Source organism: Rutilus rutilus (assembly GCF_951802725.1).
Source record: "Rutilus rutilus genome assembly, chromosome: 2".
In the NCBI taxonomy this organism is placed as follows: Eukaryota; Metazoa; Chordata; class Actinopteri; order Cypriniformes; family Leuciscidae; genus Rutilus; species Rutilus rutilus.
This window is the reverse complement of record NC_140210.1, coordinates 56,737,575-56,762,325: the sequence shown is the minus strand read 5'-3', so window position 1 is coordinate 56,762,325 and position 24,751 is coordinate 56,737,575. Positions and strand designations below refer to the sequence as shown.

Sequence of the window (24,751 nt, the reverse complement as noted above, 5' to 3'; positions counted from 1 at the left end):
AAATCAGCTGAACCGTCTGGGGATGGAGTCTCCATTCTCCAGCGAGAGGCCGAAACCGAGACAGATCAGCTGCACGGTTCAGGTCTCCCGGGATATAAATGTCTCGAAGCGACCTCAGATGCTTCTGACTCCATATGAGGAGGTGGCGGGCGAGTTGCGACATACGGCGGGAGCGCAGGCCACCTTGACGGTTGATGTACGCTACTGTGGCGGTATTGTCTGATCGGACTAATACGTGCTGACCCCTGAGCAAAGCACAGAAGCGGTGCAGAGCGAGACGTACAGCCTGCAACTCGAGGCAATTGACATGCCAAAGGCGCTGGGGTCTTGTCCAGGAGCCCGTGGCAGCATGTCCATTGCACATGTCGCCCCAGCCCATTGTGGAGGCATCTGTTGATACAACAACATGCCAGGAAACTCGTTCTATGGGCACTCCAGCCCATAGAAAAATTTCGTCCACGAGGTGAAGGTCTGACGGCAGGTCGAAGTCACTGGGATTCGGAGCGTGCTGTGTTGCCATGCCCACCTCGGGACTTGATCGCGAAGCCAAAGCTGAAGTGGTCTCATATGAAGCAACCCGAGTGACGTTACTGCGGCTGCGGATGCCATATGCTCCAGGAGCCTCTGAAATAGTTTCAGTGGAACCGCACTCTTGCCCTTGAACTGACGAAGGCAAGTTAGCAGTGACTGCGCACGCTCGCTCGTAAGCTGCACGCACATGGCGACCGAGTCGATTTCCATACCGAGAAAAGAGATCCTCTGCACGGAGCAGAGTTTCCTCTTCTCCCAGTTGACCCGAAGGCCCAGACAACTAGGTGCCGGAGCACTAGGTCCCTGTGTTCGCAAACCTTGTCTCGAGAGTGAGCTAGGATCAGCCAGTCGTCGAGAGGAACAAGGGGCTGCCTCGACAACCTTCGTGAAGACGCGAGGAGACAGGGCTAGCCCGAAAGGGAGAACCGCGTACTGATATGCCTGCCCCTCAAATTATATATATATATATATATATATATATATATATACTGGTATGCCTCATTTGCATATGTAAACATGACATTTCAGAAAACTTGTAATACAAAAAATGTCTGTCTCTATGTAAGTGAAAAACTGGAAAGGTTTTATGGTGATATCTATAACTTAAAAATTTGACCCTATCCACCTGTAGTGTTTTGGCTGTGAATAATGCACCTATTGTTTCAATAACAATTACAAGAAAATGGGACCCTTATTTCAATGTTATACGATGGATCCTTATTCAGGAGACATTGAACTTTCTAAAAATGTGGTATAACAACTTTTCCTCAAAAATGCCTACAGAGTTACACAATCTTGAAGATTCGGACCTGACTAAATGAATCCACCGTGACACACAGAGATATCAAAAATCAGCACATGAATCTCAACAAGGGTGACAATATATATATTTTTTTTTAGATAAAAAGATTAATTCATAACATCACTGAAAAGCTACTAAATGTCACAAAAAAAAAAACAGCAAAAAATAAAAGCACATATTTAGAATTAAAATAATAGGACAATTCAGCTGCATAATTTATTCATGTTGCAATGCAAGGTACTTTAGATTGTCACCATTGTTGAGATTCATACGTTGATTATTGATGTCTGTGTTTGTTATCGAACAGTAATTTTTCGTGCTCATGTTTGTTAAAATCTTCTAATTGATTGTTATAATATTGCTGGAACTCATGCTGCAGTAACACAGGGTTTGTAATGAGAATATATTATTGGTACAACACAATTGTTAGATTCAAATTACCTCAGTGAAACAGGTTACTTCATGATGATTATAAAACCATCAACAGGTAACCATCATCACCTGATCTCGTTTCACTTTAACTTTCTTTGCTGCTGCAAATGTGTTTGACAAACACACTGTCACAGCGGCCAAAAAAGACAAAAGATATAATACGAGTTAAAGGGTTAGTTCACCCAAAAATGAAAGTTCTGTCAGTAATTACTCACCCTCATGTTGTTCCAACCGCGTAAGACCTTCGTTCATCTTTGGAACACAAATTAAGATATTTTTTGATGAAATCTGAGCCATGAGAGAAGGAAATGAAAAGTGGAATAAAGTCGTTATTTTTGTTTGTTTTTGCGCACAAAAAGTATTCTCGTCGCTTGATATACTTAAGATTGAGCCACTGGAGTCACTTGGACTATATTATCGATCTATTTAATAACTTTTCTGGGCCAGCAAGTTTCGGTCACATAGAAGCCTATGGAGGAATGAAACATGGCTCAGATTTCATCAAAAATATCTTAATTTGTGTTCCGAAGATGAACGAAGGTCTTACGCGGTTGGAACAACATGAGGGTGAGTAATTACTGACAGAACTTTCATTTTTGGGTGAACTAACCCTTTAAGAGCCCAACTAATGGAAACACTATTCACTGTTATGGTGACTTCAAATGAAACACATTAGAGTTAAACCTCTGTTAATTCTCAATAAAACTTCTGTAGACGTCTGACAGAAATAAAGTCAGTCTGGTTAGTAATAAGTGAAGCTGGTAATGCTGTTTGTGGAGTTGTTTAATCCTTCTCTGCTGAGATCTTCACAGATTTAATGTCTTCTTTTCTCTTCAGTTGATTTCATCTGAGGCTGTGGCTGAAGTCAGTTGTAGTTCTTGTTTTTCTGCTCGTCTCTTTTTCTGTTCTCTTTTTTCCTTCAGTGATTCTGCTTGTTAACTTATTAAGGCTGAGATGATTTCATATTTAATATACACAGATTTTGTGGCTCAGATAAGGTCCAGTTCTGGTTTATTTCCCAGTGAACAGAGGTGGAGATTCCAGGGGTCAGAAAGTAAAAGTCCTGCCATATATTTATTCCACCCATGAACTCACACAGCAAAAACTCCAGTGTTAAATGAACTCTCCTGGGAGTTTATATGACTCCAGACTCAAGAGTGTTAAAGTTAATGAGCTAATTAAGTGATTGATTGAGTGATGATTGACCATTATTGAAGACACCTGATGTTAACAAGCAGAATCACTGAAGGAGAAAAATCACAATTTTAAACACCGTTATGGAGATTAGTGTTCAATTTAGTTTGGCAGTTGACCTTCAGATGATTATTTTTAGATTTTGTTTGGCTGTTGATCTGAGTTATTACAGCCAGATGAACAAAAAGAAAAGTTGATCAGGTGGTGTTGGTTATATTTGAACATAATCATAATTTGATCTGAATCACTGAACTCAATTAGAGCCTAATCTCTGACTTAAATGTATTTTGGTCATTACAACATCACAGTAATTCTACAGATTAAGTTCCAGATTTTTCAATATAATTCAAATTATTTCTTAAAAGTTGTTCTGATAAAGAAAAAGAAAAACTTTCTTTAAGGCACACACAGACATCAAGATTCAGTGTATGAATCTCAACAATGGTGACAAAAAGAATATTCAATTAGGAAAACAAGACAATTCAGATCATAATTTATTCATGCATGATGGGAGCCATGAATGAGTTTTGATTGGTGGCACCCAGAATGCACTGCAACATGCTTTATTATTGTCACCATTGTTGAGAATCACAGGCTGATTCTTGGTGTCAGTGTGTCCAAATAATATAATTTTTCAATGTCCTTTGATCAGAACAACTTTCAAGAAATCTTTCTGATTACATTGAAAATGATTAACATGGCATAATATTAGAATCACAGGCTGCTGTAATCAACAAGGTAAACTTAACTCTCTAAATGAGTTTTGTGATTCAGGTCAAATTATGATTATGTCAAAACATAACCAACACCACCTGATCAACGTTTCTCTTTGTTCATCTGAGAGTTATAACCCAGATACAACAGCCAAACAAAATCTAAAGTTATTAGTTTAAGGGTCAAGAGCCCAACTAAAGCAAACACTGATCACCATAATGGCAACTTAAAAAAGAGATTTTCTCCTTCAGTAATTCTGCTTGTTAACATCAGGTGTTTTCAATAATGCTCAATCATCACTCAATCAATCACTTAATTAGCTCATTAACTTTAACACTCTTGAGTCTGGAGCCAAATAAACTCACAGGAGAGTTCATTCAACACTGGAGTTTTTGCTGTGTGAGTTCATGGGTGGAATAAACATATGGCAGGACTTTTACTTTCTGACCCCTGGACTCTCCACCTCTGGTTGTAGTTCTTGTGTTTCTGCTCGTCTCTTTTTCTGTTCTTTTCAGAGGTGTAAAGTCCAGGTTCAGAAAGTAAAAGTCCTGCTCAGAATTTTGTTCCAATCACCTGGATTTGCTAATTAGCAGTTTTTCAGCCAGGAGATAGAAATCAGCTGACTGAGTTCATGGGTGGAATAAACATATGGCAGGACTTCTACTTTCTGACCCCTGGACTATGCAACTCTGCTTCAGAGACAGTCTTAGATGAAATCAACTGAAGATAAAAGAAGACATTAAATCTGTGAAGATCTCCGCAGAGGAGGATTAAACAACTCCACAAACAGCATTACCAGCTTCACTTATTACTAACCAGACTGACTTTATTTCTGTTATAAATAAGCCAATAGAGACACAGTGTGTAACATTACCAGGTGAGATGGTCACTGGTGTGACAGTTGTAGGGCTGGTGTTAATGCTGCCAGTGTCTGAAAGTTTGGATGAATAGTGATTAATGAACAGAAACACAAATATCATGAGTGTGTAGAAAGAGCTCATGTGAATATTTCACAATCATTTAACCTGAATCACTGAACTCATATAGAGTCCAATTTACTTGGGAGCCTAATTTACCAATTTAGATTTACTTAAATTATAGCAGCACTGTTCTTGCACAGCATAATAGTTTGAACTTCTACAATATAATCCAAAGTTTTCTTAGACATGTCTCATATACAAAAAAGTTTTTTGTTTTTGTTTTGATTTAGTTTTTAGACGCACAGACATCAATAATCAGCCTGTGAATCTCAACAATGGTGACAATTATAAAGCATATTGCAGTGCATTCTGGGTGCCACCAATCAAAACGCATTCATGGCTGCATGAATAAATAATGAGCTTATGATCAGATGTGATCTGTTTGTCATCATTGCTGAGATTCATAAGTGAATTCTTGATGTCTATGTGTGCCTAATTAAAAACTAAAAAAATGTTTTATTTATTAATTTGATCATATTGATTTCATTGAAAAGGCTAAAAATATTTTGCTGTACAAGGACAGTGCTGCTATAATTAATAATATAAACCTAACTCAGAATTTGGGCTCTACATGAGTTCAGTGATTCAGGTCAAATGATTGTGAAATAATGATTACGTTAAAACACAACCAACACCTCAGATCACCTTTTCTTGTTGTTCATCTGGCTGTTATAACTCATGTACAGCAGCCAAACAAAACTTAAAGTTAATGATTTAAGGGTGAAGAGCCCAACTAAAGCAAACACCGATCACCATAATGGTGACTTAAAAAAGAGCTTTTTCTCCTTTGGTAATTCTGCTTGTTAACATCAGGTGTCTTCAATAATGCTCAATCATCACTCAATCAATCACTAAATAATCTCATTAACTTTAACACTCTTGAGTCTGGAGCCAAATAAACTCCCAGGAGAGTTCATTTAACACTGGAGTTTTTCTGTGCAGCTGATTTCACTAATTAGTTATCTCTCCTGCTGAATCAGATCACACTTTTCTTTGTTAATTTGACTGTTATAAATCAATAACAGCAGAAAAGCAAAATCTAAAGTAAACATATAAGGGTCAAGAGCCCAACTAAAGCAACCATTGATCGTCATAACGGTAACTTACAATTAGTGATTTCCTCCTTCAGTGATTCTGCTTGTTAACATCAGGTGTCTTCAATAATTCTCAATCATCACTCAATTAATCACTTAATTATCTCATTAACTTTAACACTCTTGAGTGTTAATTTAACACTCATATTTTAACACTTTAATACTCTTGAGTGTGGACTCATATACACTCCCAGGAGTGTTAATTTAACACTGGAGTTTTTGCTGTGTAGTAAATGCCGCTCCGTCTGCTACTTCAGGATGCTCTTGGCATCATAAGAGTCCAGCAGGATGTTTGCAGAGCATAACTTTCGTTATGACCAGCTTATATCTGTAAATAGGTGGCATTGTTAAACTATTCTTTGGGAATACTTCACCTGAAAGCAGGTGAAGGCGATTTACTACTAATCAAGGAACCGGCTTTACTGACGAGATGCGCCTAACAATGTCAAACGATATATCGCCCAGCCCTAATATATATATCGAGCAGCGTTTCCTAAAAGCATCATAAGCCTAAGTTGATCATAGATACCATTGTGTCAGTTGTTCTACAATCAACTTAGGCTTATGATGATTTTGGGAAGTGCAGCCCTGATCTGTAGCCTCCACACATTAGAAAACACTCAGAAAATAAGCCAATAGAGACACAGTGTGTAACATTACCAGGTGAGATGGTCACTGGTGTGACAGTTGTAGGGCTGGTGTTAATGCTGCCAGTGTCTGAAAGTTTGGATGAATAGTGATTAATGAACAGAAACACAAATATGTGTGTGTGCTCTTCACTGTGTGTGTGCTCTCCGCTGTGTGTGTGCTCTTCGCTGTGTGTGTGCTCTCCGCTGTGTGTGTGCTCTCCACTGTGTGTGCGTGTGTGTACTCTCCGCTGTGTGTGTGCTCTCCTCTGTGTGTGTGTGTGTGTGTGTGTGTGTGTGTGTGTGTGTGTGTGTGTGCTCTCCGCTGTGTGTGTGCGCTGTGCTGTGTGTGTGTGTGTGTGTGTGTGTGTGTGTGTGTGTGTGTGTGTGTGTGTGTGTGTGTGTGTGTGTGTGTGTGTGTGTGTGTGTGTGTATGTGTAAAAGCAAAGTCTGCTTAAAAATGTGCTCTGGAAAATTTCTCTGGACTTGTTTCTGTTTGCAAATCTTCTGTGCTTTGACATGGTGTGTGTAGCAGTGCTGGACAACGCTGGTAAATGACGCTCTCCTCTCGTTCACTCGTCCTCTCCCTGCTTTCTGCTCACATGCTCTGATAATAATAGCGCTGTAGCACTACTCTATTTTAAGCTTTTAACAAATCTGATTCTGTTCAGAACTGAATGAAGAATAAGATATTCATAATACTATTTAATATTTTAATATAGGCCTATATTTCCTGTCCAATTTTTGTGTGTTACTGCTTCAATAAAACCTTGGTTTTTTTAGGTTGGTTGAAATCAGTTATAATCTGTAATCTTAAATAATTTATTTCATTTCAACATTTCAACCAGTTATTGTAGATGTTTCCACATGAAGTACATTTTCTTATTGTTGAAATGACAAAACATATTTTCAGTGTACATTACCTAATGCAGTCGTCGCCGGTGAGACAGTTGAAAAGGCCAAGTAGAGTCTTAAGACATCTAAAAAATAATTATAAATACAAATGAATCAACATGTTTAGGACACAATAAAATAAACATATAAATATAAGTTTGTACTTAAAATAATAGTTCACCCAAAAATGAAAGTTCTGCCATCATGACTTTTTCTTTCACAGAATATTGTATTGTCTATCCTAGAAATGATTAATCTCACACATCTTTTCCACTTAATGAAACTCTCAAGCCTTTTCTGTTCAAACTAAAAAAAAAGCACCATTGCAGCTCTACAGTATCTATATGAAGTATGATGTGTGTGTCATACTGATATAAAAAGCTAAGATCGCACAACCAAAAGAAACACTGATTCAATAAAAAACAAACATTTTCAATAAATCATTAACATCTAAACCTCTGCTAATTCTCAGATGAATGGTTTGAAATAGATATTTTTATTTTCTCCAGTTGATTTCACATTAAAAGTGTTGAAGTCAGTTGTAGTTATTTTGTTTTTCTTTTCTTCCGTGATTCTGCTTGTTAACGTCAGGTTTCTTCAATAATAAAACAATCATCAATATTGTACCCTTGTGATTTGTACCTTAAGAGACCAATCTTGTACCCCAATGCCACATGTCAGCCAAGAGTAAAGAAATAAACCAGAACTGGACCTTATCGTAGCCAAAAAAAATTGTAATTTCAGCCACAGCCTCAGATGAAATCAACTGAAGAGAAAAGAAGACATTAAATCTGTGAAGATCTCAGCAGAGGAGGATTAAACAACTCCACAAACAGCATTACCAGCTTCACTTATTACTAACCAGACTGACTTTATTTCTGTCCAGAAGTCTACAAAAGTTTTTATTGAGAATTAACAGAGGTTTAACTCTAATGTGTTTCATTTGAAGTCACCATAATAGTGAATAGTGTTTCAGTAAAAGCACAACGAAACCACAAGACCTGCCAATACAAGATGGAGAAATTTGGACAAATCATTTTGAAAACTTATATAAAGAAATCCCATCAAACCAACTTAATGATAATTATAATCTGATCAAACAAAATCTACAAACTCTTGAAGAGACAATTAAAAATAATCAGAATCCACTTGACTTCCCAATTACACATGAAGAATTGACAAATAAACTCAAAAGCCAAAAAGGAAAGAAATCTTGTGGTCCTGACAGCATTCTAGGAGAGATGCTGAAACACAGCACACCTGAGCTGCAGGCGGCCGTGCTCAAACTGTTCAACACTGTACTTCGTTCAGGCTGTTTTCCTGACATCTGGAGCCAAGGACTTATTACCCCAATTCATAAGAGTGGAGATAAATTGGACCCTAATAATTTCAGAGGCATTTGTGTGAGCAGTAATCTGGGGAAGTTATTTAGCAGTATTTTAAACAATAGAATTGTAAGCTTCCTTAACGAACACAATGTCCTGAGCTCGAGTCAGATTGGCTTCGTTCCAAATCACAGAACTACTGACCACATTTACACCCTACACACCCTAATCAATAAGCACGTAAAACAGACCAAAAACGGAAAAATATTTGCATGCTTTGTCGATTTTAAAAAAGCATTTGATTCTATTTGGCACAACGGATTATATTACAAACTTTTACAAAGTGGTGTAGGGGGTAAAGTTTATGACACTATAAAATCAATGTATTCGAACAACAAATGTGCAATACGAACTGGCAACAAACACACAGAATTCTTCACCCAGAAAAGAGGAGTGCGGCAGGGCTGTAGCCTGAGTCCAGCGCTGTTCAACATCTACATTAATGAGCTAGCGGTGCAGCTGGAGCAGTCTACGGGCCCTGGACTCACTCTACAGGACAGGAGCATCAAGCTCTTGCTGTACGCAGACGACCTGGTGCTGCTGTCACCCACTGCACAGGGACTACAGCAGCACCTGGACCTGCTGGAGAACTACTGCCAGAACTGGGCCCTGGCAGTCAACCTCACCAAGACCAACATTATGGTCTTTCAGAAGAAGCCCAGATGTCAGGAACACAGACACCAGTTCAGCCTAGACAGCACCGCCCTAGAGCACACGATGCAGTACACTTACCTCGGCCTGGTCATCACTGCATCGGGGAGTTTCAGTGTGGCAGTGAATGCTCTCAAAGATAAAGCTCGGAGAGCTCTATACGCAATTAAGAAAAAATTCCAAAACATTGAATTACCGATTCCAATCTGGTGTAAAATCTTCGATAGTGTAATTCAGCCCATTGCGCTGTATGGAAGTGAGGTTTGGGGTCCACTCAGTGATCAGAGCTACACTAGATGGGACAGGCATCCAACAGAAGCCCTACACACTGAATTCTGCAAAAAGATTCTAAAACTACAAAGGAAAACACCCAATAATGCATGTAGGGCAGAATTAGGCCGATTCCCATTGATTATCAATATGCAAAAAAGATCCCTCAAATTCTGGATGCATCTAAAATCAAGTCCCACAGATTCGCTACATTTTAAAGCACTACAAACCCAAGAACTGAACCCCGAGAAGAGTCTCCTAGTCAGCTGGTTCTGAGACTCACTAACCGGACTAACCCTACTAACACTAACCAGTCTCAGACCAGCACTGCTTCTCACAGTAACATCAGGACAAACCAAATTATCAAACAGTCTAAAAATACATATCTGGAACATTGGGATCAGGAAACTAAAACACAAAGTAAATTACAATTCTATCGAAATTTGAAATCAAATTATGAACTGGAAGAATATCTCCAGAGTGTGAGAGACACAAAGCAGAGACGGATCCTGAGCCGGTACAGGCTGAGTGAACACAGTCTAGCCATCGAGACCGGCAGACACAGGAAGAGCTGGTTACCCCGAGAGCAGAGGGTGTGTGTTCACTGCAGGACAGGAGAGATCGAGACAGAGACGCACTTCCTCCTTCACTGTCACAAATACAGTTCAGTCAGAGAACTCTACTTTAGCAAACTCACTAACTTAATACAGAACTTTACAGCCATGACTGAAGTAGATCAGATGAAGATCCTGCTAGGAGAGGGCCAGACAGCAGCACTGGCTGCCAGATACATGTGTGTGTGCCACAGCCTGAAAGACAGCAGGTGAATGTGTGTGTGATGTGTGTGTCTGACCTCAGTGTGTTTCCCTACTGTCCACCACAGTGACCTTCAGTGACGTGTGTGTGTGTGTCAGGCTTGTGCACAATTCAGAATTGAATTGAGAATGACTCCTTAATTCCAATTCAATTCTTGAATTTGAATTGAATTTGAATTGATGTCAAAAACAGGATCTAGAATTACAATTCGAATTTGAATTAAAGGAAGCAGAATTGCAATTCAATAAAAATTCAAAGAAATTCATATACATATTTTAAGTGAAGTGTTTAACAATGAAGCTTTACGTCAGATATGATTGCATTATAAATGATATTAGTTTGAACTACTTGTACAGATTACATTAAAAGGATATGTTTTCCCCCAGCGATGAATGTTAAAAGCAATGTAAAAAAAAAAAAAAAAACGAATTAAACAACATTGAGGGGGTAATTTATTTCAAGAATTTGATCAATATCTATTTTAGAACAAAATGTATTTTTGAGGAAATTTTTTTTGAGGAGTAAATAGTTACGTGAAATGAAATTTCTGTTAATAAATTACAAAATTAATGTAATTGTATTTAGTTGTATTACTGAGGTAAAATGTTTAATTCAATTAGTACTAATCAACTTAAAACGAAATTGCTTTGCATTGATAAAGTTATCCAAATAAAGTAATCCAAACCACATTTATAATGGGTAACTAATAACAGTAATAAGCAAAAACATTTCCAAAATAACCTTCCTAACACTGAATGCATGTGAGACTCAACACATTCTTTCTGTTGTGTGACTGAGTGGAATTTCTTTGAATTGCCATGAATTTAATTCCACTTCCTGTCATTCCAATTCAAATTCAATTCAATGTCCTGTGGGGCGGAGTAAATTCAATTCAAATTCAAATTCATGAATTGAATGGAGGGCAATTCTCAAATTCTGAATTTTGCACAAGCCTGGTGTGTGTATATTAGAGCCCTGCACGGGCCTCAAATCTAGGCCCGAGCCCGGCCCTGGCCCGAGACGCTCAGGCCCTAGCCCGACCCGTGTCCGACAGCTCATCAGAATTATCAGCCCGAGTCCGACCCGAGCCCGGTTTTTTTTTTTTTTTTTTTTTTACAGCGGCAGCCTGCCCTATTTGCAGCCATTAAAATATGTCCGTTTTGTTAGTTAGGTTTCTTTTCTTTTCATTTCTTTATTAAGTTAATTTAGACAAATGTTTGGAGCATTTAAAAAAAAAAAGTAATAACTCAGTGAGTGTTTTAGCGCAATTTTCTGACGTCATGGGATCACAACACTAAGAGATAGTAAATCTTTTCCTGGATTTTTTTTGTGCGTTGCCAAGATTAGACCTTCCTTAACATAATGCCGAAAACCCGAAGTCTCTAGGGGGTCTGGTTGAGGAGTAGATAGAAGTGCAAGATTGGTGCGCACAGACAGAACAGAAATCATGAGTTAACAATCGCAATTTTGTCCGGTGGAAAATTGCGCTAAAAATTACGACCAAAGCAGCCGAGCCAACAGCGAGTAAAACATGTTTGATCAATTTAGCCTCTCAAATCAACGCTAATACTTTACTTGGCTACAATAAAATCCATAGATATAAAACACTTCAAGCATATCACAGACAGTTAGTTTAATGTTTATTTATTAAACCACAGCGAGTAATTTTTTTTTAAAATACTGAGGCAGGCTCAGGCTGCTCGCAACAGCGCTCGCAAACGAAATGAGCAATAGAGCAAATTAAATAAAAAAAAATAAAAAACAAACTTGCAGGTTATCTTACCTCAAAAATGCACCACAGAACATGGCCATTCTTTTTTCCAGTAGTTTCCAACAGTTAAACGAAAATAAAGTCCAATCAAACGAAAAACGAAAAACATCAGTAGCATAGTTTCCAACAGTTAAACGAAAATAAAGTCCAATCAAACGAAAAGTTAGAACAGTTTCTTACAGTGCATCGTGGAGAAAAAGAATAGCATCCACAGTGGGAGATTTTAACCCAGTCCTCTCTTCTATCACTCTGCGATTTTTCTCTTAATATTCTGCATTATTTGCAAGTGAGGTGAATCGTTGGTTGCGCTGACGGGAAACCTTCTGTGTGTGCGCGTGCTTGCGTGCGTGAGACTGTCATGTCAATCATATGTCAGTGTAATTATAAGATTATGAAAGTTATGAGGTTATTAAATGTCTTTCTATGTTTGTTCTTCTATCGTCGACGTCAACTTCTCATATTTTTTTAATTAATGTCTAAAAATATAAAAAGAAGGATAACCCAAAAAAGGCCCGAGGCCCGGCCCGCATGTGAACTATGACGTGAAAATTGGCCCGAAGCCCGGCCCTAGGGGCGTAAAAAAGTCGGGGCCCGTCGGGCTCGGGCTGAAATGCAGGGCTCTAGTGTATATGTTAAAACACTGTGGTATAAAATGTTTACAGATATTACAATTTGTTACACTCCCAGCAGGCACAGTACGTCAATGTGACGTCAGGAAGACGTTGGACTCCAACTAATCCAACGTCAGTCAGACGTCATATTTTGGTTGAAAATGAAAATCAGGTTGACGTCTAAACCCAACGTTAGTTTGGCGTCAAGCTCCAACGTCAGACAGATGTTGAATTTTGGTTGGAATAAGCACCGCAAAAACATGTGACATGCACATTAAATCTGTGAAGATCTCAGCAGAGGAGGAGTAAACAACACAAACAGCATTACCAGCTTCACTTATTACTAACCAGACTGACTTTATTTAATGTTCGTTTGAATGAAATCAAGTTGTATTTTAAAGTCACCATGATGGTGGTTAGCGTTTGCTTTAGTTTGGCTCTTGACCCTTGACTTCTTAGTATAAAATTTTTTCTGGCTGCTTTAATTGTGTGTTTATAAAGCACAATTGTTGTGGCAAAATAGTTTAGAGAAATTGAAATCAGGTGATATTGATGAATCCCTGATCATATTCAGTGTCTAATGTTTTGATTATAAAGGACTGTGTATTTTTAATGTTTTATAATCAAAGCCATTTAATTTTACAGCATGAGAGCAATGTTGTTTACCAAATAAGATAAAGAATTTTAAAAACATTTAGTGCATTAAACTTTTCTCTCTACATTATTACTTAGCTATCAAGAATCAGTGTATGACTCTCAACAATGGTGACAATCAATGAAACGCTTCATGCTGCAGTGCATGCTGGGTACCACCAATCAAAACTCAACCTTATCTCCCAGCATGCATTGCGGCATTAATAAATTATGTTGATCTGATTGTCTGGATATTTTGTTTGATTGTCACCATTGTTGAGATTCATACGCTGTTTCTTGATGTCTGTGTGCGTCTAAGTAATGCCATAGATGACAGGGTTTTGTGCACTAAATAGTTTTTAATAACCAAGTATTTTATTAAAAACATTGCTTGATATGCTGTAGAAACAAATTACTTCTATTATGAATAAAACAGTATTAAAACCTCAATCCTATATAATCAAAGCATTAGACAATGAATAAGATCGGGGATTCAGGCAATTGCATGATGATATCATCAAGCATCACCTGATCTCATGGCTTTTTTTGCTTCAACAATTGTGCTTTATAAACACACACTTAAAGCAGCCAGAGATATTTTTATATTAAAGAGTCAAGGGTCAAGAGCACAACTAAAGCAAACGCTAACCACCATCATGGTGACTTTAAAATACAAAATATGATTTCATTAAAACGAAAATTAAATAAAGTAAATCTGGTTAGTTTTAAGTGAAGCTGGTAATAAGTGTACAGCCATGCATTTCACCTTTTTGTCTGGTTTATTCCAACCAAAATTCAACGATTGCCCAATGTTGGAGCATGACGTTAAACAAACGTTGGGTTTAGACGTCAACCCGATTTTCATTTTCAACCAAAATCCAACGTCTGACCGACGTTGTAGTATATATCCTGTGCCTGCTGGGCTGTTAAATTGTACAATTAATTTAAGTAGTACATTTAGATTTAAGTTATGTTGTAATATTTTATTATTTTGATGTCTTTTACAAGCTTTGGCAATATTGTAATATGTACAGTCATGCCAATAAAGCCATTTTGAATTGAATTGAATTGAATTGAGAGAGAGAGAGAGAGAGAGAGAGAGAGAGATCTAAAAAAAATCTATTTTTATAAAACTACCCACATTTGTGTATTACAAATGGAACCAATTCAATCCTCTAAAAGAATATCACAGACCGTGTGAGTTGATACCACTACCGGGGTAGGTTAACACATGCTGGGGTAAATTGTAACAATAGAAGTAAAAATAGATTCTCTCTCTCTCTCTCTCTCTAAGAATATTCACACATAGACACACACTCACACGCTTTAATCTGGTATTATTGTTAAGTTTGTTGACCCTGACCCTGATGTATTTTCCTGTAAATCAGGGCTTTTCCTGCAGAGCTCTGTTTACTTTCAGTTTCACACAAGAAAACAGACGGAACACATACATGGATAAAATAACATACACTGTTAACCCTTGCTGTAAAATAAGGCCAAATTCTGACAATATCATACCATTTTCCATTAAAACAGTAATATACCATAGAAAACAAAAATAGCCTACAGGAATATACTGTGAATTGACAATCCAATCACACCCTATACCCTCATTCACTATTCCCTACATTAGTTCACACATTAGCCTCACTACAGCAGATGCTCACGCATCCTTGGCACATATGGAAATTTCCATTTATACGATGTATCCACTTCTGATCACATTCCTGTAAAAATGGTGATCAGGTCTGAGTACATACCGTCAACTATAAAGTGTGAAAATAACTCAAATCATGTTTTTTTGGACTGGTCCTCTCTTACATAGTCTTTGTACTATGAACAAACTGATCAATTATTGAATAATATATATCTCCCTAGAGAGGCACTCATGTGCAAAAATGGTAATTGCACAAACAGTCAACATATCATAGATATCTCTGCTATGTACACTGCAATTGTCTCTGCTTTACTTGAAGCTAGTAAGTCTCTTCTCAAGCATAAAAAGTGCAATGTGCATATGTGGCTGAATTCTATGCTGAGGCTCGTGAAGCTACTAGATCCTGGGCAATGGCTGGTAAACCAAGACAGGGACCTATTTTTGAATATAAGAAGAGCACAAATGCAAAATGTAAATATGCAATACGTTTCATTAGTAAAAATGAGCAGCATCTGAGGGCAGAAGAAACTTTTAGACAACACAAATAATGATTTCTGGAAAGAGGTGAAACGTACAAATAACTGCAAACCCTCACTACCATGTTCAGTTGATGGAGTCCCTGGTGCAAATGCTATTGCTGAGCTCTGGCGAATGCATTATAGAAAATTGTTTAATTGTGTACAGACTAAATGTTTTAAAGTAGATAATGTTGACAATGTAGATGCAATCAAATGTCATGAGGTCTCTAAAGCTATTAGGAACTTAGCAGCTAATACATCTGGGGCACAGAGTAAGTAAAAGTAAATCGCAGTACATTACACGTTTACAAACAGGATCCATCTTGGAAAACAGTCTCGACTAGTCGAGCCACGAACGCCGTGCTACGTTAGATTTCACAAATGTAATTCCTATCGACAAGCTCACTTAGCACGGCGTTCGTGACTCGACTAGTTGAGACTGTTTTCCAAGATGGATCCTGTCTGTAAACGCGACGCGTAATGTACTGTCTTTATAAAGTATCTTCTTATTAAACTGTCTGTACACTTACAAAGTTCTCTTCGGTTTGCATGTAGGGACCCTCATTATGCTACCGTGTTAGTGTGAGGCTATTCTGAGCCTTGTTAGTGGTATTAACTAGCGATTTACTTTTACTTACACTATGCCCCATATACTAGCGTTATAAGCTAATCTGTTTTTAGAGATAAAACTCTTTACATTCAATTTTCATGAAAACGCATTCCAGGGAACGATCGACTCGGTAACCATGTGTTAATTATCCCTAGGTTAATTTTTCACTGGAATTGTCCTTTAATGCACATTTTTTAATGCTGCTACACATCAAGTATCAGTGTATGAACAATGGTGGTATGCTGCTTGCTGGGAGCCATAGGTGATTCTTATAATAGGGCTCTCAGCATGCATTGCATAACGAATCGTCACCATTGTTGAGATTTATACGCTGATTCTTGATGTCTGTGCATGTGTGAAAGTCTAATATTTTAAGTTTTAGAAAAAGTTTCATGAATAGCTGTCTAATCTGCATCATGGCAGATTTTACAATAAAAATTCAACATCTAAGCATCTGTTAATTCTCAACAAGAGCTTCTGTAGGTGTCTGACAGAAATAAAGACCATCTGGTTAGTAATATAAGACTTGTTTTTCCTGCTGAGACAAAAGCTCAGATCAAACCCACTGCAATTAAACAATAAAACGCAGCCCTAGAGAGAAGATCTCAAAGGAAGAGCACAGGACATGCCTTGCCCAAACTTAACTACTTGTATATACATTCTCTCTCCCTCCTCCCTTCCTTCCCCCCTGATAATCACATCCCTCATAGCAGACCAACATTGACTCAAGGTTGAATCTTAACATTGATTTTTCATCAGGTTTGCACCCTGAAATGATGTTATTTCAATGATGAAAAATAGATCAATATGAACATAAAATCTTTATTTGTTCAACATTAATTAAATCACTTACTTTACATCGAACCGACATTGAAACAATAACAAATTATTATGTACAACAGGATCTTCAAAAACTAGATTCAATCTTACTTTATTTCTATGCCGGTGAATCACGTCCGTTTTGACATCTTTCAAGCAGAGACGATGCAGGGCTGAAATTAACATGGTTTTGAACCAAAAAGTCATTAACTCCAAAACAACTCAGAACTAAACAGCATTACCTTCTTCAATTATTACTTGGTTTTATTTCTGTCAGATGACTACAAAAGTTCTTACTGAGAATTAACAGAGGTTTAGATGCACTGTCTGGCAGGGCCGTGCACAGGGGGGTGGCCCGGTGGCTAGAGCCACTGCCCCTCTGCCCTCATCGGCTGAGGTGCCCCTCTTCCCCACCCCCGCCCACCCCCGCCCACCCCCGCCCACCCCCGCCCACCCCGCCGCTCCGCTCAAAGCATTCCGCTGATTCCGCTAATCAGCTCCAGGTTTTCCCGCTCGCTCCGCAGCATCACTCACAGTATACGACAGTTCACGAAAGCTGTCGCATTGACAGGTAGTCTATGCAAGACAGTGGTTGAATCTGCAAAATTAGTCATTTGTTTTTGTTGTATTTATGTCGGTAATGTTTTGCTCTTGGTCTTCTGGCTTCTGGCTCTTTCTACTAGTGCTAACAACTTGTACAACCAGGGCTGGACTGGCCATCGGGCATACCGCACACTTTCCCGGTGGGCCGACGTGCTTTTTGGGCCGATACATCTCATACTCCTACATAATTTTTATTATTAGGCCTATTATTTTTTCTTTTTCTTTTTAACGGCCCGTAAAATTTGTACAACGGCGGCCCATTCGTTTTGTTTTGTTTTGCTTAATTGGCGGCGCTGGGTTTGTGCCGGTGTAGGCTAATGCATTGGTCAGAAAAAGTCAGCGTTAGGTTTTTTTTTTTCTTCTGACAGACCAGTCCATGAAACAGGTAGATCAGCGGCCCATTGGTTCTTTTCTTGATTGACACTGGGCTGGGCCAATCACAACTTTAAACGAGTGAGCGAGCGTGCGAGATGGTCCTCACTGCAGAACATAAAATCCGGGGGGAGGAGTCGGATCCAGATCCAACTCCTCCCACCTTACATACCTAAACCTACCAATCTCCACCCCCTGATCCCTAAACCCACCCCTAAACCTACCAATCTCCACCCCTTATATAAGATCCGACTCCTCCCCCCGGATCTTGTGTACTGCATTGAGGTGCTACTGGAGCGTGCAGCAGTGTCAGTGTGTATTCTCTGGTATCTGTCAAAATAGTCAGTGAGATGGAGAAGAAACACAAGGAATGTGCAGAGAAATAGCGTGAAAAAATAGAAACAGGCCCTTGAAGCAGACGCTGTAAAATGTGTCAAAATATACACACATTTTTAATGTTATTAAAAGAAGTAGCCTATCTTCTGCTAACCAAGGCTGCATTATTTGATAAAAAAAAAGTAAAAAAGTATTTAAAATGACTATTTTCTATTTTAATATATTTTAAATTGTAATTTATTCCTGTGATCAAAGCTGAATGTTCAGCATCATTACTCCAGTCTTCAGTGTCACATGATCCCCTCAGAAATCACTCTAATATGAGGATTTGATGATCAAGAAACATTCATTATTATTATCAATGTTGAAAACAGTTGTGTACATTTTTTTTTTTCAAAATTCTTTGATGAATAGAAAGTTCAAAAGAACAGCATTACTGTATATTCACATAGAAAACAGCTGTTTTAAATTGGAATAATATTTCAGAATATTACTGTTTTTGCTTGCATTTTTAATCAAATAATTGCAGCCTTGGTGAGCAGAAGATACTTCTTTTAAAAACATTAAAAAATCTTACCGATCTAAAACTTTTGAACGGTAGTGTGCCTATGTTTTCTGCCCTTCATCAGCTCCTGTGGCAGATGATGATAGTGAGGAGGATCAGGAGAGAGATGAGAGAGTGTAGAGCCTGCGGTAAGCAGAACTACTTTCAAAACACTTAGGCTATTTAATGAGTGTAGGAACCCATAACCGAGTTACAGATTATTTCCACATCTGCATAGTTGACGATTACCGCAATTCACTAGAAATCTAATGAGAGGCGTTTGTAAACCATGTTTTCTGCCAAAATAAAAGCTTGATGCAGTTTCCGTCAAAATAAAAGATCATGTGCTTATCTCTTTCAAGTGTAGAAATTGGTACAAAACTAATTATGAAAGTTTCCTTTATTGTTTTACAAAATATGGCTATTACTGTAATTTGATTAATATTATAACTATAGTAGGTGTAATGTAAATAGACACTGTAACTAAAAGAGGTTTGAATATTTCTTTGTTTAATTTGCACACTGAATATGGGTTGGAGCTTTTAATTTTGAACTCTCAAAGTGCACCAGATTGATGAATTTAACATTAAAACGCACAACATTTTCTTACAGGGGGGCATTTTTTTGCCCCAGTCCAGTGTCACAGGTCGGGGTGGGCCAAGCCAGACTGCACCCACCCCTGGAAACCGGGTACCACCTCGAGGAACGTGCCAAGGACCAGACAGACCAGAGAATAGAGGAATAACAATTTTCTTTATTCAGTTAAGAGAAATAATTTGAAAAATCCTAATTAAAATCTTCTTTCTTGTCACCAGAGGGAATTCAATGACCCCCTGGACCGTAGAGAGTGGAACGATCGTGGCGGCCCTGCAGCTCGTTGGAGAAGAATCAGAGGGGAACTCACACCGTCTAGGTAGATCACTGGTAAGTACTCTTTACAGGACCCAAGAGGAAGTCGTGACTATACGGACCCCATTCAGACTGGAACCAGGTACGGACTCATGGACGGGAGTGGAACAGGTCCCGGATGCTGCCCCAGAGGTAAGTACCCAGAGAGCGGTTGCCTCAGACTCGGACAAAGCACAGGGACACAGATGGCGAACGGACCGGGCCAGGAGGAGACACAGGTAAGTATATCCCGGTAGGTGTCCTTTATGCCAGACCAGTTAGGACGAGGGCCTTTAGCCGGGACGTGAGGGAACCTTGGACAACGGGAAGACCTTTCGATCAAGGCACGGGCCACAGCTGTTCCCTTTCCTTCTCAACGGGGGCAACGGCTTACAACATAGGCATGGAGGGCCACCAGGCAGAAGAACACTTTGAGCGAGACGTTCCACGTCAACTGCATACTGCAACAACACAACAGGGTTCAAATGGTTCAGCGGTATTCAAACACTCAGTGATACCTTCTCTTTTTCTGAACAGGGCGGAGGCCTTCACTGGGGCATGTAGAGACCACCAGACGGGGAGGACACTTTGAGCGAAACACTCCACTTCGGCTGTGCGCTGTAACCAGGTAGCAGGGTTTAACTATTCAACAGCATGTGAAACGTTTAATTGAAATACCTTCTCTCTTTCTGGACAGGGCGGAAGCTTTCGATGGAGCGTGTAAAGACCACCAGACAGGAAGGACACTTTGAGCGAGACACTCCACTTCGGCTGTGCGCTATAACCAGATAGCAGGGTTTAACAGTTCAGCCATAGAGGAAACATTCAGGTACAATACCTTCTCTCGTTCTGAACAGGGCAACAGCTTTCAATAGGAACGTGTGGAGACCACCAGGCGGGAAGGATACTTTGAGCGAGACACTCCACTTCGACTGTACACTGTACACTGTAACAATGTAGCAAGATTTAACAGTTCAACAGCATATGAAACATTCAGCATTAGCAGAGCCGGGCTGTCTCAAAATGGTAAGTTGGGCGCTTGATATATCACACCTTCCTTGGAGACGGCGAGTGAAAGACTGAAAGGAGAGAGTGCACAGCAAACTACTATTACTTCTCCACACAATGAACTTCACTCCATAACACAAACCGTGTGAATCGTCACTTCAGGCACTGCATTCCACTCGCACACCGTGCATTCAGGCCAGCACTCACCCACCGGTCTTTCCCCCACCGGATCAACTCTCGTCTCTCACAAGGGCTCAACTTCAGAGACAGCAGGAAACGGCTGCAGCGATCGTCACATTCAGCGAGGAGCAGACAAAAGTTGGAGACAGATCAACAATTCACTCGGTGTACTAGTTCACTCGTACCACTCACTTGCCAAACTCTCAACATCACTTCAGTGTTAGTGCATATAAACAACGGATCCGATACTCATCACTTCGCGTCTTCCCCACTGCTGACGATATTCCTTGGGATTTCGTTGATAAATACTTCACTCTCTTCTTTCCGCTCCTCAGCTTCAATCTTCGCCCACTTCACAGCCCAGCCTCAAATACAAAACAACCCGCCAACAAACACAGTATCTCACGGGAGGAGAACCACACAGCGGTCTGCTTCCTCTCTGTTTTTAAAGCCCCATCTGAATACGTGTCCCTCTCACAACACTCTCTGTAATTCCTCCACACCTGCTGTCAATCGGGCAATTGACCTTGCTGCCATGGCAACGGATTCGCGATGCAATAGAGGCGGGTGTCCACTGGAGGGTTCTGAATAACACTGCATTCACAAGGACTTTAGTCCTGTTCTAATTTGTCACACCGTGACACCAGCCCTGTGTACAACATATCCACGTTCTTAGAATTAGATGCTTGTCTAATCAAATTATTGTACTCTCGATCAGATCTAATACAAATAACTAAATTTTATATTGTTGGCACACTTTGTAGATTCATTGAATGTTTCATTTAAAGTCACCAGAATCGTGATTAGTGTCAGCTTTATTTGAGCTCTTGACTCTTTCATATTAGTTTTCTCTGATTGCTGTAAATGTGTATTTATTTTAACAAATTTGAAAAAGCAGAAATAACCATGAGAAAAATATGCTCAGATGATAATATTATCATCATGAACATGATTGTTAAGTTCAGCAAGTGTTTATTATTTGAAAGAGGAGTGTTATAAATTAAAGATAATGTTTTAAAAAGATTAGCATATTGCAATTAACTTAAAATTATTATTTTTAATAAAAGGTTCTGAATAAAACATTACAAACTACTGTATCAAACAGACCTCAAGAATCAGCACATGAATCTCAACAATGGTGACAAACATAAAACTTAATGCCGCAATGCATGCTGGGTGCCACCATAGTACAGATCTCATCCATGACTCCCAGCATGCATTGTTTGTCACCATTGTTGAGATTCATACGCTGATTCTTCAGGTCTGTGTTTGACAAGTTTCTGTTGCATATTCAAATGTACAGAAAACAATTATTTCTGCACTGCTGGATAGCATGATGTAGTGTCACAAGATTGTTATATTTAACAGCACATAATTAAAATTATATGTGCACCTTCCATATACTTATACAATATATGCCAGTACTCTCTGCTCCTCTCAGAACAACTCTTTGATTATCCCTAAGTTTAGATGCAAAAAGTTTGGAGGCCGCTCTTTTGCCATCCAGGGACCTACTTTGTGGAATGCCTTACCTACTCCCCTACGTAACGTAACTGTGTTTAGTGTTTTTAAATCGTTTTATGGAAAGCACTTTGTGCACCTTTCCTGTTGTTGTAAATGCGTTATAAAAATACAAATTGATTGATTGATTGATTATCAACTTGATCATAACATCATCAAGAAGCATAAAATCATATTTTCTCTTTCCATAACAGATGTAATTGATTAAAATACAGTTAAAACAGCCAGAGAAACACTAAAAGAAGAGTAAAGGGTCAAGAGCTCAAATAAAGGAGCCATTAATCACGATTCTGCTGACTTCAAATAAAACATTCAGTGAAACATCAACATCTAAACCTCAGTTAATTCTCAATAAGAGCTTGTCTATGTAGATTCATGATGTCTAAACCATCCAAATGTTCAAACAAACTCTTTATTAAACGTCACTGGACTCCATAAACACAAGTTAACAATACGTTTCAGTGTTCGTCCAAACACTCAGTTGTAAAAACACAGTAACTCTGGCAAATACACACCGACTACAGTCACATGTGACACATATCTGACACAAGTTGTGTAACTATAACACATTAGTGTGTAAAAGGTTTCAACACACTTCTGTGTAAGAGGAATAACACATTAGTTGTGTTAAAGGTAATACATAATGTGTAGTCCTTATAAACACAGAGATGTGTTAAGAATCGACACAGGTTGTGTGTTAAATTTGACACAACATGTGTTGTCCCTGAGCACACACACCACATGTGTTAAAATCTACACAACATGTGTTAAAATCTACACAACATGTGTTGTCCCTGAGCACACACACCACATGTGTTAAAATCTACAAAACGTGTTAAAATCTACACAACATGTGTTGTCCCTGAGCACACTACATGTGTTAAAATCTACACAACATGTGTTGTCCCTGAGCACACTACATGTGTTAAAATCTACACAACATGTGTTGTCCCTTAGCACACACACTACATGTGTTAAAACTCACACACAACATGTGTTGTCCCTGAGCACACACACTACATGTGTTAAAACTCACACACAACATGTGTTGTCCCTGAGCACACTCACTACATGTGTTAAAATCTACACACCATGTGTTGTCCCTGAGCACACTCACTACATGTGTTAAAATCTACACAACATGTGTTGTCCTTGAGCACACACACCACGTGTGTAATTTTTAACAACTCTTTTTACAGGTTGTGTTTTCAACTCATCATTTTGAGTGTCGACACTCTCCATCACTGTGAATGGTATGCAGTGTTTGCTATGTTCTCAAACAGGCCAGTGGAAATACAAGTTATTTATATACAATATTTTGTCAGTTGCTTCATTTTAATTAAATTCAAAGTGCAAACTCTGTTAACTGTTATCTCTTCATGAACTTTTGTCAAAAGCAGCATTATCAGTTAGGGATTGAAGCGTGAATAACTGAATAATGTTCAGTACAGTGAGTCTGTCCAGTCATTGAGCTTGAAACATTGTGTTGTACTTTGTGTGCACATCAGAGGTGGGTAATCCAGGGCCAAAGAGTAAAAGTCCTGCCATATGTTTATTCCACCCATAAACTCGGTCATCTGATTTCACTAATTAGTTCTCTCTCCTGCTGAATTAGCAAATCCAGGTGATTGGAACAAAATACCGAGGAGGACTTTTACTTTCTGAACCTGGACTTTACTCCTCTGCATAGCAATGCCACATGTCAGCCAAGAGCAAAGAAATACACCAGAACTGGACCTTATCGTAGCCAAAATAATCTGTGTATATTAAATATGGAGTAATTTCAGCCACAGCCTCAGATGAAATCAACTGAAGAGAAAAGAAGACATTAAATCTGTGAAGATCTCAGCAGAGGAGGATTAAACAACTCCACAAACAGCATTACCAGCTTCACTTATTACTAACCAGACTGACTTTATTTCTGTCAGACGTCTACAGAAGTTTTATTGAGAATTAACAGGTGTTTAACTCTAATGTGTTTCATTTGAAGTCACCATAACAGTGATTAGTGTTTCCATTAGTTGGGCTCTTAACTCTTATTATATCTTTTGTCTTTTTTGGCTGCTGTGACAGTGTGTTTGTCAAACACATTTGCAGCAGCAAAGAAAGCTAAAGTGAAATGAGATCAGGCGATGATGGTTACCTGATGATGGTTTTATAATCATCATGAAATAGACTGATTCACTGATGTCTTTTGAATCTAACAATTATGTTATCACATTAATATTGTTATTAATTATTAACTAACTGTTTTACTTAGTTTTATTGGTTACTTAGTTTACATTTATTTA

General features: G+C 38.7%; 1 protein-coding gene across 3 annotated transcripts in view; it reads right to left on the bottom strand.

Annotated features, from left to right (window-relative positions):
• LOC311286311 (uncharacterized protein) overlaps nucleotides 1-24,751 on the bottom strand; it is a 133,247-nt gene that overhangs the window by 103,339 nt on the left and 5,157 nt on the right. The window contains exons 2-4 of one of the 3 annotated variants that reach the window (XM_084402453.1): nucleotides 7,297-7,353; nucleotides 6,408-6,464; nucleotides 4,548-4,604 (exon numbers count right to left, since the gene is read on the bottom strand). In XM_084402453.1, coding sequence (XP_084258579.1) covers nucleotides 4,548-4,604; nucleotides 6,408-6,464; nucleotides 7,297-7,353 — 171 coding nt within the window. The remainder of the gene's footprint in view (nucleotides 1-4,547; nucleotides 4,605-6,407; nucleotides 6,465-7,296; nucleotides 7,354-24,751) is intronic. The other 2 variants (XM_084402454.1, XM_084402455.1) reach the window with 2 other exon arrangements.